The 11,985-nt window shown below is 58.0% G+C and overlaps 4 protein-coding genes across 4 annotated transcripts; 3 read left to right on the top strand and 1 right to left on the bottom strand.

Annotated features, from left to right (window-relative positions):
• Positions 1 to 75: 75 nt before the first annotated feature.
• Positions 76 to 874, top strand: COL26b_000814 (uncharacterized protein; the record flags this gene model as incomplete). The annotated part of the gene is made up of 3 exons (XM_053173779.1): positions 76 to 429; positions 477 to 656; positions 698 to 874. The coding sequence occupies 3 exons, from the start codon at positions 76 to 78 to the stop codon at positions 872 to 874; spliced, it is 711 nt and encodes a 236-aa protein (XP_053042336.1).
• Positions 875 to 1,580: 706 nt separating this feature from the next.
• Positions 1,581 to 3,502, top strand: COL26b_000813 (uncharacterized protein; the record flags this gene model as incomplete). The annotated part of the gene is made up of 2 exons (XM_053173778.1): positions 1,581 to 1,799; positions 1,850 to 3,502. The coding sequence occupies 2 exons, from the start codon at positions 1,581 to 1,583 to the stop codon at positions 3,500 to 3,502; spliced, it is 1,872 nt and encodes a 623-aa protein (XP_053042335.1).
• Positions 3,503 to 7,954: 4,452 nt separating this feature from the next.
• On the top strand, positions 7,955 to 9,723 carry COL26b_000812 (uncharacterized protein; the record flags this gene model as incomplete). Its single annotated transcript, XM_053173777.1, has 4 exons — positions 7,955 to 8,266; positions 8,312 to 8,674; positions 8,721 to 9,548; positions 9,595 to 9,723. The coding sequence occupies 4 exons, from the start codon at positions 7,955 to 7,957 to the stop codon at positions 9,721 to 9,723; spliced, it is 1,632 nt and encodes a 543-aa protein (XP_053042334.1).
• Positions 9,724 to 9,936: 213 nt separating this feature from the next.
• COL26b_000811 (uncharacterized protein) lies at positions 9,937 to 11,509 on the bottom strand (the record flags this gene model as incomplete). Its single annotated transcript, XM_053173776.1, has 3 exons — positions 9,937 to 10,671; positions 10,719 to 10,961; positions 11,009 to 11,509. The coding sequence occupies 3 exons, from the start codon at positions 11,507 to 11,509 to the stop codon at positions 9,937 to 9,939; spliced, it is 1,479 nt and encodes a 492-aa protein (XP_053042333.1).
• Between the last annotated feature and the right edge of the window lie 476 nt (positions 11,510 to 11,985).

The raw sequence follows: 11,985 nt of genomic DNA, 5'->3' as shown, positions 1-11,985 counted from the left end.
CCCGGCGGTCTTAATGTCTGATCGTTTTCACGTCACTCCTTCAGAAGCTCTTTTCGATAGCCGTTGCCGTCCAAAATGTGGTTCAGCGTTGGAATCGCTCTTCTCGTCGGCCAAGCCTTGGCCACGCCTCACTCTCTTCAAACAAGACAGGGCAACGACTGCCCGCCCATTCACATCTTTGGAGCGCGGGAGACGACTGCGCCCCCGGGGTTCGGGGCAGCAGCCAAGATTGTCGACGATCTCACAAAAGCCAATCAGGGAGCCACGAATGAGGCCATCAACTACCCTGCTTGCGGCGGTGGTACGGACTGCTTGGGTGTGAGCTACGCCGACTCGGTCAAGAACGGCACAGACTCTGTAGCCACGGCTATCAATGATTTCAACAAGCGGTGTCCCCAAACGAAGATTGTCATGCTGGGGTTCTCGCAGGTGAGTCATCTGTCCGCGCGTACAGCACAAAAGCTAACGAAAACCAGGGTGCTCAAATCATGGACAACGCATACTGCGGCGGCGGTGACAGCATCGAAGGAGTCAAAAACACCAACGTGCTCATCTCGCAGCAAGCGTTGGGGGCAGTCAAGGTTGCCATCTTCATGGGAGACCCGCGATACGTTGCCGGGCTGCCCTATGAAGTGGGCACCTGCCAAACGAAGGGAGTAAGTGGCTCGGGTCTGTCAAGCACTTCACCGACTAACAGGATCAGTTCGCTCCCCGACCCCAGGGCTTCCAATGCCCGTTTGGGAATAACATCAAGTCCTTCTGCGACTCGGCAGACCCCTTTTGCTGCAACGGCAACGACCCAGTAGCACACCTGCAGTATCCAAACATCTACGGCGACCAGATCAAGCAGTTTGTCAGCGATAAACTAAAGTAGACAGAGATACGAGACCATCGCGAGCAAAGTCTGCGACTGCTCGCGCTCGCACTCGGACACGTGCGGATATGACAGAACACCCTCAAAATTCTCGGCCGCGCGTTCCTGGATATAATAGATGCCCGGGAGGGTGGGGAGGGCATTGTGCTTTTCGAGTTGCTTTTGCCGAGCTCCAACTCCTACAACCGAGTTCGGCCAGACCGCAAAGTAAATATCCCGACGTCTCTTAATAGAGGGTGCCATAGACGGCGCTCAGACCGACCGAGGGTTGGGTTGAAGAACCTAAGCATAGACGTAATTAATCGAGAATCCGTATTTAGAGACGTTGTCGGTTTCGCATGACCGAGTTTGGTGTGTGCTGCAGCTCTCCGGGAATCTCCAGTCGATCGCAAAGTCAATTGGATGTGTAAGCTTAAAGCTTCGTGACTCGATGAAGTTCTCGGTGTTGATGGTCTTCATAACCGTGTGGATAGAGGCATGTAAGAGTGGCTGAGCATTGTCGTCCGTGATCTTGGGTTGTGGCTGCTGTCTGACTAAGCGGGATAGACCCACCCATCAATCGTCTGTCCAATTAGCTTCACATCTAGCTTGAGCTGTCCGACGCGTTCACGATCCAGCTACCGCGTCTCGAACGACAACCCCGCAATCGGAATGCTCTGACGATCCCAACTGCTACTGTCATGCACCTAGCCGACAAAGTGACACAATGGCAAGAGCACGAACTGCCAAACCCGATGACGCAAGCACCGCCCCCGCCCAGGTGACAAGCCCCGACGCCGGAGCGCGTCGCAGTAGGCGATTGAGGCAGGACGACGTCGAGATGGGCGAACTACCGAAACCTAAGAGACCGAGGAAGAGCCAAGAGAATGTCGAGCAGGAGCCCGAAGACCAGTATGAGGCGGGGGGCGAAGATGTTGCCACAAGAGTATGCCAAATCATGTCCAGAGGTGCGATCGCCGCTCACATGCCCTGCAGGAAAACAAGTCCACTCGAAGACGTCCTGGCTCGAATCTGAGGGTACACACCCTTCGAAAAGTCGCAGAGGATACGCATCGTAGGACGCAGCGTGCCTCTGAGGCGAACCAGACCACGAAACGGGTGTCGAGGAGGTCGTTTGCGTTGGAGAAGCGGCGTGTTCCACCGCGGCAAGAAGAGAGCCCCGAACCAGAGCTTCAGCACCAAGAAGACATTTACGATGTGCCCGTGAGTCCGCCACGAGGCAGCCAGCCGAGGCCCCGCGCGTCTCAAGACGAGTCTGAAGAAACGGGATCGAACCCTGAGGACGAGCTCTTTGTGCCGCAGGAAGAGGCCAGTGATGCGGATCTGTACGAGGAGCCGACGGGAGTGGGAAACGGAAACGACGAGGAGATTTCAGAAGAGACGCCCGAAGAAGCTGAAGAACAACCTTCCCCGTCTATCCAGAAACTCAGAGATATCGTCGTTGACATGGGTCCGGCTGCGCCCGACGCTGAACCCACCGACTTCACATACCCCGACGACCACTATATTTTCGCGATGCCTACGGGCGACGAGAAGACGGCATCAGCACCTTTCAAAACTCACACCCTCAAGTACATGACTGAGCTGATGAGCGGGTCTGGTTGGGCTAGAGGAATCAATCCACACGTCGCAGGGTCTCTGCCCAAGTCGAAAGTGAGCCGCGAGTTCTGGGATGATTTTGTTTTCTTGAAGAGCTTCTGGTCTGGCATGCCACGGGCACCCTACTTTGACGAACAGTGCGACTATTTGCACAACGACGATTTGGCGTCTCGGGCCAAAAAGGCCATCAAGAGGATTGACAGCTTCGTCACCGTGACCGTCGAGCGGGCCAAGAAGACATCCAATGGGTTTGAAGAGCTCATGCCCCCAAAGCCACTCACGAAAGACCTATACGAAAAGATTATACCCATGCTTATAGCAACTCTCAACAGCGTCTTCCAGAGAGGCGTGGCCGGCAAGCAGCAATGGCTTGGGACTTTTACGAAGTCGACTCTCCAGATTATGCAGAGACTGCTAGCATGGATTCATCGGCTGTACGTGACCATGATGGATAGTCTCGCAAAGAGGCCGCGAGACCAGACCGGGACGCAGAGAAAGAGCCGAGAAAAACTCTCTAGACACCTGGCAGACCTCAAGGTGGAATTCAAGAACCTGGACGCAGAGCTGACGGCGGCCCCCTGGCGCAAGCGAGCTCACGACGAGAGAGTACGGCGAGCCTTGGAGGCCCAAGAGCGACAGCGTGTTCAAGAGGAGGAGAGGAGACGTTGGCAGCGAGAACTGGTTGACCGGCAAATTGCTGAACGATTCGCACATCGCGCAACTGCCGCACAGCAGACTCAAGCAGCGCAGCAGACTTCGACGGCACGGCAAAATCAGGGGCTGCAACCGGCAGCAACATCACAAGGCACATCGCAGCAGGACGGTACTAACGACTCCTGGTCGCTCGAAGCTGACAAGCACCTGCTCAAAATACTGCTCAACAACCCAAAGGTTCAGCCACAGTTCCTGGCGTGGGAGTTGGACCGCAGCATCGACGATGTGAGAGACAGAGTGGAGGTGCTGAAGCAAGCCGCCAGGACAAACGCTGCCAACAAGGGCACGCCGCTGCCAGCGTTCGCGGCCACCTGAGGCGTTCAATGATTACGATATTAGCTTAGAAGCGTGTGGTTTAAATGATACCCAGTCTGCGCCATGCGCGCAATTATCGAATCCGCAGTACAAACACTTGATTCATTCTGCCGGCCCGGAAATGTCAAACACAGTCATCTCTGCGCACAGGGTTTCGCTCGCTCGCCGGCGGCGATGACTCGGCGTTGGTGTTTCGACGCCCATTGTCATCAAACTGTGACTCCCTGCGGTTGCAGCGACGGTCCAACATGAATCATGCTTTAGGCTAACACGATTACAAACCCACCGCGACGGGCGGCGGCAGAAGAAGAGAAGAGCTGTAAAACGGCCGCCGTCGATGGCATCAGGATGATGGTCCAAGTCGACGGCGCCGCGATCTTCGCACGCTACATCAGCACGGAAACGGCAGGCGTGTAGCACCTCCCACGTGGCCCTCCGATCGATCCCACCTGTTCGTGTCATAGGGGTGGTACGGTCGGGCGGCGGCAGTAAACGGACGGAGGCGCGCAACACGGCAAAGGGCAGAAGCAACACGAACAAGGCCAGGGGGCGCACCGAGACCCTTCCAGAGTTGGGGAGGAGGGGGGCGCACACGCCCTGGGCGGCCGCCATTTTCGCATCTGCCGAAGATTTTGGCTCAGCGACTGATACGCCACGTAGGTGACACTGGCACACTGCGGGCTTGTTGGTTTTGGGAGGTGCGCTGGTTTGCTGGCCGTGGGGCTTCGGCAGATGAGAATGAGTGCTGTTTGGGTGAGAGGCATGAGGGTTGGTCCCTGGAGGTCGGCCTCATGGGTTTACGGGCTACGTTATGGGACGAAAAGGCGAGATGGAACGGATCAGAGGAATGGACGAGGAATCTTGGATCGCGAGTGCGAGCGAAGGAAGCTTTGGTGCTGCTCGTGGGCGCTCGGGAAGCCTGAAGGGGCTTGGCTTGAGCTGCGAGCCGCATCTGCTTATGCGTTTACGCTGATCTTGTTTCCGAAACTTCGATGAGGACAATGGCAGCGCCAGTCCGTCGTTTCTCCGGCGGTATCGCATCACATAAGCACATAAGAGACCGGCGGCCTTGTTAATGAACACATGGTAGCAGTAGGGGCGGCGCACAAGCGGGCAGTCTTCGGATACTGCACTGGATCTTGGGTCGACACGTGCTGGGGAAGGGTTAAGGACCACCGGGCGGTCTCTTCTGGGCTGGTCGGGCAATTTGGGGGACGGAATCAATTGCCGATGAAACTGGACCGTCGAGGTGGTGGTGTGTTCTGGCCAAAGGACTAGTAGGCGTTTAACATGCCTCAAGCGGCGAATCTAGCATCGCCTTCGTGCCGCCTGGGAAGTCTGGGACCGGCGGCAACGTTCTGATTTGCCGCGGTAGGCTTTCTCCTGCTGGGCTGGGCTTACCACCGCCGCGCTGAAGTCGAACGCTGGAAGTCAGAGACGCTCAAAGCTTGAAAAGCGAAAAGCAAGACGGGCGTCAGTGGGAGACGTCAAACGTGCTGCGCTGCAACCCACCACCAACCCGTCCCCTCGGCTAGGCTTTGGAGGGATGCAGGTGCGGGGAACCCTTGAGTTGTCAAAACTGGGAGACGTCCGGGGCGGGTATGCGGTGCGGAGGATTCGGGCGGCGGAGACGCAGGACGGCCGAGAGCGATGGCATTGGACAGGCGACACAGAGCTGAAGGCCGAGATGGGCGATGGACGAATGGCAGAAGTGCCGCGGCAAGCTGTGCAGACTGAGGCTCTACTGTGCATCAGGGAGTGTTGCATTCGACCGTCAGTCAGTCTTCGGTCAGCCGTCGGCGCGCGTCTTATTCGGGGCCGAAAACGGTTTGTGGAAGCAGAGTCGCTTGAGACGAGACCTGATTGGCGTCTTGGGAGATGTTGGAGAGGCAGACAGAGAGAGAGAGGCTGGGGTGGAATGCATGGAGCTTGTCTTGGAATGTGTGGAGTTTCCAAGTGGGCAAATTTGGCGGACCCATTGGGTGTCTTGAACCTTCGGGCCAGAGAGTCGGCAGTGAGAATCGGATCGAATTACATTTCCAGTGTCTCTGAGCCCTCGAATGTCTTTGAGTCTCGCGGCGAGGCGGCGAAGACAGCGAGACAAAGGGCAGCAGCGTCAGATCTCACCACAGCGAGATGAATTCAAATGCCAACAAAGAGCCTCGTTCCCGGAGAAGGTTCCGAGAGACCGCTCAAACAATCGGATTCAGAGACAATAGAGACAGCCGGACACACAACGAGGGCAGCCAAAACACACTGCAAAGAGTGAACTGAACCACACTGCTGCTCGTTTTCAACTGCCGTGCCCCCACCAGATGCCATGACCAAGTCATGCCTGTTTCCAGCAGCCGCCGACCCCCTCCCCCGCAGATAAGGTGCTCCAACGGTGGGTCGTCGGCCCTGTATTATTTGCGCAGAGGACGGCACGGCAAGGCAATTGACCGCTGGCAGCGTCAGCAGGATTGCGCTGTGGTTTGGAAGGCTTGTCGTGAGTTTGATGCTGAGGTGGGAGAAGGGAAGAGGCGGCTCCATTGTCCCCTTGTGTCAAAGCCGACCTGGACAGTCAGTCACCTGGCCCTGTCTGCCACCAACAGAGTCTCGGAGATGCCGGCCGACCAGCGAGCGATGGATCTCTCAAGTCCGCAATGAATCGACCGCATGGCAGCCATGCCATGGCCACGGCCAGCACGCACCCTCTTTTCCGGGCCACCTCGTCCGCTCTTGGGACGAAAGACTGCGAAATGCATCTGCCGAAAGTCGACGACCTGGACGACACCCAGAAGAGTGTCACCAGTGTCCACCGACCAAGACCAGACCCCCTCCATCAGATCATCCATCGTATTGCAAGCTGCGCTATTGTCGCAATCCCGCGCGCGTCTCGTGCCAATCGCAGTCCCAATACGCAACGCGAGAGGGCAATCAATCCCATCGGCAGGCAAGCGGGCAACCCCTCATTCGTAGCTGTCTCAACCATGACAGCATCAGCATCGACGACAAGGACCCCGATCTGCCGTCTGCTGTGAACCGATACGCTCGCTGCATGTCTCGAGGCACACACACACAAGGACACACACACCACATCACCAGAGGCACAATACCCCCGGCTCGGTCCCCTCGGCAGCGGAAACTCCCCCTCCTCAGTGACGGGCTTGCGGGCCCATCGACCGGGGGGCCCCTCCCTACCCCAGGATCTGTTGCCCTTGGCTGGACCTCCCCCCGGCGTCATTCTGCGAGCTTCTGAGTGGCCGCCATCCGCCGCTGTACCTGAGGACGACCGACCTGCGGTGCGGTGCCTAGCCCGTGTCGCCTCCCTCTGGGCCCTAAATGCTAGGGTGCGCTGACGCCGCTGGCTTTGGAGGCTTGCTGCGTAAGGTGTGGCATTCGATTTGCTGATTTGCGCCGTGGTGACGTGGGGTGCCTTTCGAGCGGCGATTCCACCGACTCTTCCACGCTACCGACCGCCGCACCTAGTCTGCGGCCACAAACACTCGGACGGGTCCTTTTTTTGAGGTCAGCGTCTCTCTGGGAGAGCTCTCTTACCTCCGGAGCCTCTAAGTCTAGCATTTTCCCAAATCAAGTCTGCTTGGAACGACGGCGACGGCACGACGACCGGCCTAACGAGTAGTCAAAATCCACATCTGGGCCCCTCGCGTGCTCCGGACGGTTTGCAATGTCCTAGTCCAGGTCATCCCGAGCCTGAATTTGCCGCTGTTGATCGGTTTTTGCGAGATTTGCAAACCCGATCTCGCGTGGTGGTGGCTCTAGGTCGGCACGGCGTCTACAACCGCCGCTCCTTCTAGTACTCGGTACACTCAGTCACTCACTTCATCCCTCCTCCAAACCCACATCGACGTCCACATCCATATCCGCCAGTCCCCGTTTTCCCCCAACCCAGGATCCCAGAAACCCAAGAACCCTTGCGAATTCTAACTCTATTTCGCCCGCCCTCTTGTCTCATCTCGTACGAGACAAACGCCGACGCCAGCGCTGCGTGTCCTGGTCCCCGAGAAAAGCCAGCGGACCGTCGTCTGAGAGGGTTACCCTTTCTGTCCTCACTTTCAACGGCGTGGGAATCCTCTGATCTTGGCTATCTTGGCTACCCCGGAACCCGCACGCTGCATTACTTGCCGTGCCTGTCGCCGGATACTCACCAGAGTCACCGCAAACTTTGGCGCATCTGCCATCTCGAGTGACGCTCGCTTGCTCCACCGCCGAGGCACAGGTGCAGCTGCACGTTGACCACACGGCATGCCCCCTCGCATACCTCCCAGCCCCATAGGATCCGGTCGATGCGTCCCAAGATAGAAACTGGATAAATTACTCTCGGTACCTGGCCCGGGTAATCGTCTGGTCGCCGGCTACATCAACCCCATAACCGCCCCGTTGGTATTGCCCGGTCTGGCGCACTCGACTCTTGCAACTCTTAGTCAACCTCAATACGACTTGGCAAACATGCACGGCATCACAGAGACGTTACTAGAAACCCTAGCCACACACTGGCTGTCAATAGGTGCATCACTTATTGTGGCCTGGCTGGTTAAGAATCATTACAACAACGGACTCAACAAGTATCCCGGGCCTTTCCTGGCGTCGTTGACGGATTGGTGGCGCTTCTTCGACGTCAAGGGACAACGCCCAGAGGTAACACATCAAAAACTACACGAAAAATATGGCAACGTTGTTCGGCTGGGTCCCAATACGCTGTCGTTCGCCGACCCCGCTGCCCTGAAGACCATCTACGGGCTGAACAAGGGATTCGTCAAGGTAGGCTCTCTCTATGCCGTCATGCTACGCAGCTAACAATGTCAGTCTGATTTCTACATTGTGCAGCAGTCCGTGGTCAAGGGCCACAGCCTGCAGTCGCTGTTCAGCACAACAGACAACAGCTTCCACTCACAGTTCCGCCGATGTGTCAACTCGGCCTTTTCCATGTCGGCCCTGGTTCAGTATGAGCCGTTTGTCGACAACACGACCAAGCTGTTTCTATCACAGACGGAGAAGCTATTTGCTGGAAACCCTGAGGGGTGTGACTTTACGACGTGGCTTCAGTTTTACGCGTTTGACGTTATTGGAGAGATCACCTACAGCAAACGCCATGGATTCATCGAGAAGAACGAGGACATTGACGGAATCGTGGCGTACCTGAGCAAGCTGTTCCTCTACGTCGCGCCGGTGAGTCTAACCTCAGCACGTCGCAGAATCTTACTGACGTGAGCAGATTGGCCAAATCCCCCTGCTCGACCGCCTCTTCCTCAAAAACCCCATCTACCTCAAGCTGTCCCAATGGGGCTTCATCGACTCGACGTTCCCCGTTGCCCGCTTCGCTCGTGCCCGCATGGCCGAGCGTCTCCCCGAGCTCAACGGCAAGGAGCCCCTGCTGCCCGTCACGAACGGCAAGAAGCTGGCCGAGCAGCCCGACCTCCTGTCCAAGTTCCTGGCCGCCCGTGAGGCCCGCCCCGATTTCATGTCAGATGTGCTCGTGCAGACGATGGCCGTCAGCATGGCGTTTGCCGGTTCCGAGACCACCGCCATCAGTCTGGCGGCCGTCTTCTACTACCTGCTACGCACCCCGACTGCGCTGGCGCGGTTGAAGGAGGAGCTGGACCAGTTTGGCCGCGAGGGCGGCTTCAGCGACACTGAGACGGGGCTGGTCACTTGGACCGAGAGCCAGAAGCTGGTCTACCTCGACGCCTGCATCAAGGAGGCCTTCCGCATGCACCCGGCTGCCGGTCTTCCCCTGGAGCGTATCGTCCCCGAGCAGGGCGCCGAGATTGCGGGAACCTTTGTCAAGGGCGGAACGATTGTGGGCTGCAGTGCGTGGATCATCCACCGCCGACCCGAGATCTGGGGCGCAGACGTCGACACCTACCGGCCCGAGCGGTGGTTGGTGGATGAGACAAAGGACCGCGAGGCGGAAGAGCAGCGCATCAAGGAGATGAACGGCCACATGTTCCAGTTTGGCATGGGCAGCCGCACGTGCATCGGAAAGAACATTAGCTTGTTGGAAATCTACAAGGTGGTGCCGAGTTTGTTGAGGAGGTTCGACGTAAGTAATCTGTCACCTTCTGCAGACCCTCGCTAACAGTTCGTAGATTAAGTTTAAGGACCCCAACCAGGAGTGGCAGCTCATCAACGCGTGGTTTGTTAAGCAAGTCAACTTTTACACCATGTTTACGCCTAGGGATATCGTCAAGCCGGAGGTGAACGAAAAGAGTTCATAAAAGACGATGAGTGATGAGATGATGACCATAGAAGTATCAAATCAATCTGCACACATATATATATCTATACACGCAATTTCAACAGGCTCCATTGATGCTGAATCTACGCCATCTACACAACCAATTTCAAATAGGCCCCTGGTATAATATGCAACCCGCCGTTCTACAGGATATCTTTCGGCAACAGGATAAAAGCAACTCGGAATGCTCAACTCAAGCCCACTCAAACTCATTCTTCAACCCCTCAGCACCGCTCTTGTCGTCGGCATCGAGGTACCCGCAGATCCTGCCCTCGGGATCCCACTCCTTGCGGATCTGCATCAGCTTCTTGCCCTGCTCGTCGCCCCAGAACTTGGTCCGGCGGTGGCGGAAGTCGGCATCGCCAAGGTAGCTGCCCACGGACTTCTTCTCGACGTCCTTCATCACGTCCTGGACCCAGCCGTGGCACCTCTCGTCGTCCTCGGCGTCCGGGTAGATGGTGTACAGCGCAAAGTAGTGGTCGCTCTGCATGCTCAGCGCCATGTCGGGCATCGTCTTGGCCTTCTCGTCGACGTCCCCGTTGGCCGCCGCCGAACCCAGCTGCACGCGGCGGGAGCAGGGGTTCATGGCGAAGTACAGCGCAAACGACTGCGGCGTCGGCAGCGTCGTGAACGCTTTCTTGAGCACCTTGGGCACGTCCGCGTCGTTGGACACGTACGAGTTCTCTGAGATGTACCGGTGCGCGGGCGGGTTGCTGGCGTCCTGGTCGACGTACTGCTGCGGGAGGGACGTCGGGTTCGCAAAGACGGTCTGCAGCGGCCGCGAGGGGTGGGACGAGTGCAGCGGGATGAGGTCCTCGGGGTCCGGCTTGAAGGACAGGAAGTTGGCCATCACCTGCGGGGCATCTGCCCCAGGCGGCGTAAGCGTCAGCAGGACGATCTCCGTCGACGGCGGCGCGGTAGGGCAGATCTGGGACGGTCAGTTTTTGGTCTTCCATACGCAGCAGGGTGGCATACCTTGATGACCCAGTTGAGGATCTCCTCAAAGCGGTCGAGCGAGTAAAAGTACAGCGACTGGTACATGCCCGACAGAGGCCGCGTCCGGAGGTGGAAGCGGACGACGACGGCCGGGAAGCCGGGGCCCGAACCGCGCGCCGCCCAAAAGAGGTCTGGGTTCTCCGTCTCCGAGCACCGGAGCTCGTTGCCGTCGGCCGTGACGACGTCAATGGCGACAATGTTCTCGCAAGCCCAACCCCAGTTCTGCAGCCCGTCAGCTTGAAGTCTCAGAGGGGAAGCAAACGGCTTACCTTGCAGTTCCACCCCATACCGCCCTGCAACAAGAAACCGCCGAGCCCAACGTCGGGGCAGTGTCCTCCGGGAAAGAATCTGCCGACGCCCTCCTCGCTGTCGTCCCCGGGCCCGCCAAGCTGTCCGGCCAGGAACCCGTTCACCTCTCTCCCGGTCCGCGCCGGCGCACAGCTCACGACGCCGGTGCTCTTATCATACACGAGCCCGTCCTCGCCGCCCTCGTCCTTGCCGAACCCTCCGAGGTCAATCAGCAGCGCCTCGTCTCTCACGCTCCACGCGGCCCAGCTGTGGCCTCCGCTGCGCACACTCACCCGCCAGCCCTTCTCCTTGGCCAGTTTAACGGCCTCGACGACGTGCGCCCGGTGCGTGGCCTGGACGACGGCAACGGGCCGCCGGTGGAAGTCCCGCATGGCGTTGAACACGCGTCCCCAGACGGCGGCCGAGTACTCCGAAAACGGCGTGTCTTCGGCGAAGAGGATCGGCAGAGGCGGCGCGGGCATCTTTGCGGCGGCGAGTAGTTGTTCCCTGCGTGCGGCGGGTATGCGGTTTCCAAGTCTGGACATCTTTTCTTCAGCACTGCGTGCGATCCGCGGAGCTTTAAGACAATGCAAATCTCCTCCAACCCCGGGATCTGGATCGGGGCTGAAATCGACGAGGGGTTGCGGGCGATGCCTCGTGGCAGTAAAGAAAGAAGAAGGAATATACCGTAAATAAGGCTGCAGTCCGCTGAACCCAAGAGTACGGCTCGTGGAGGCTCAACAAAGGCGGGACAAAAGAGCAGCTCGTCCAGCTAGACCAGTCCAGAACCTGGGTCTTGTACGAATGCGTAAACGGGGATCTCAGCTGCAATCTTCTCGAACAGCAAAAGGTCAGCTCCCTGGGTTTTCCCTTCTTTTTAAAAAGGGTCGCGGTTGGGATGCAAGCTAATCAACTGCTACGGAGCGTACCTCTAGACAAATCGGAGGAGCTCAGCTCA

This window comes from Colletotrichum chrysophilum, assembly GCF_026319265.1.
Source record: "Colletotrichum chrysophilum strain AFK26 chromosome Unknown scaffold_3, whole genome shotgun sequence".
Taxonomy (NCBI): domain Eukaryota; kingdom Fungi; phylum Ascomycota; class Sordariomycetes; order Glomerellales; family Glomerellaceae; genus Colletotrichum; species Colletotrichum chrysophilum.
Note: the sequence above shows the minus strand (reverse complement) of the source record. Positions and strands in the feature narration are given on the sequence as shown.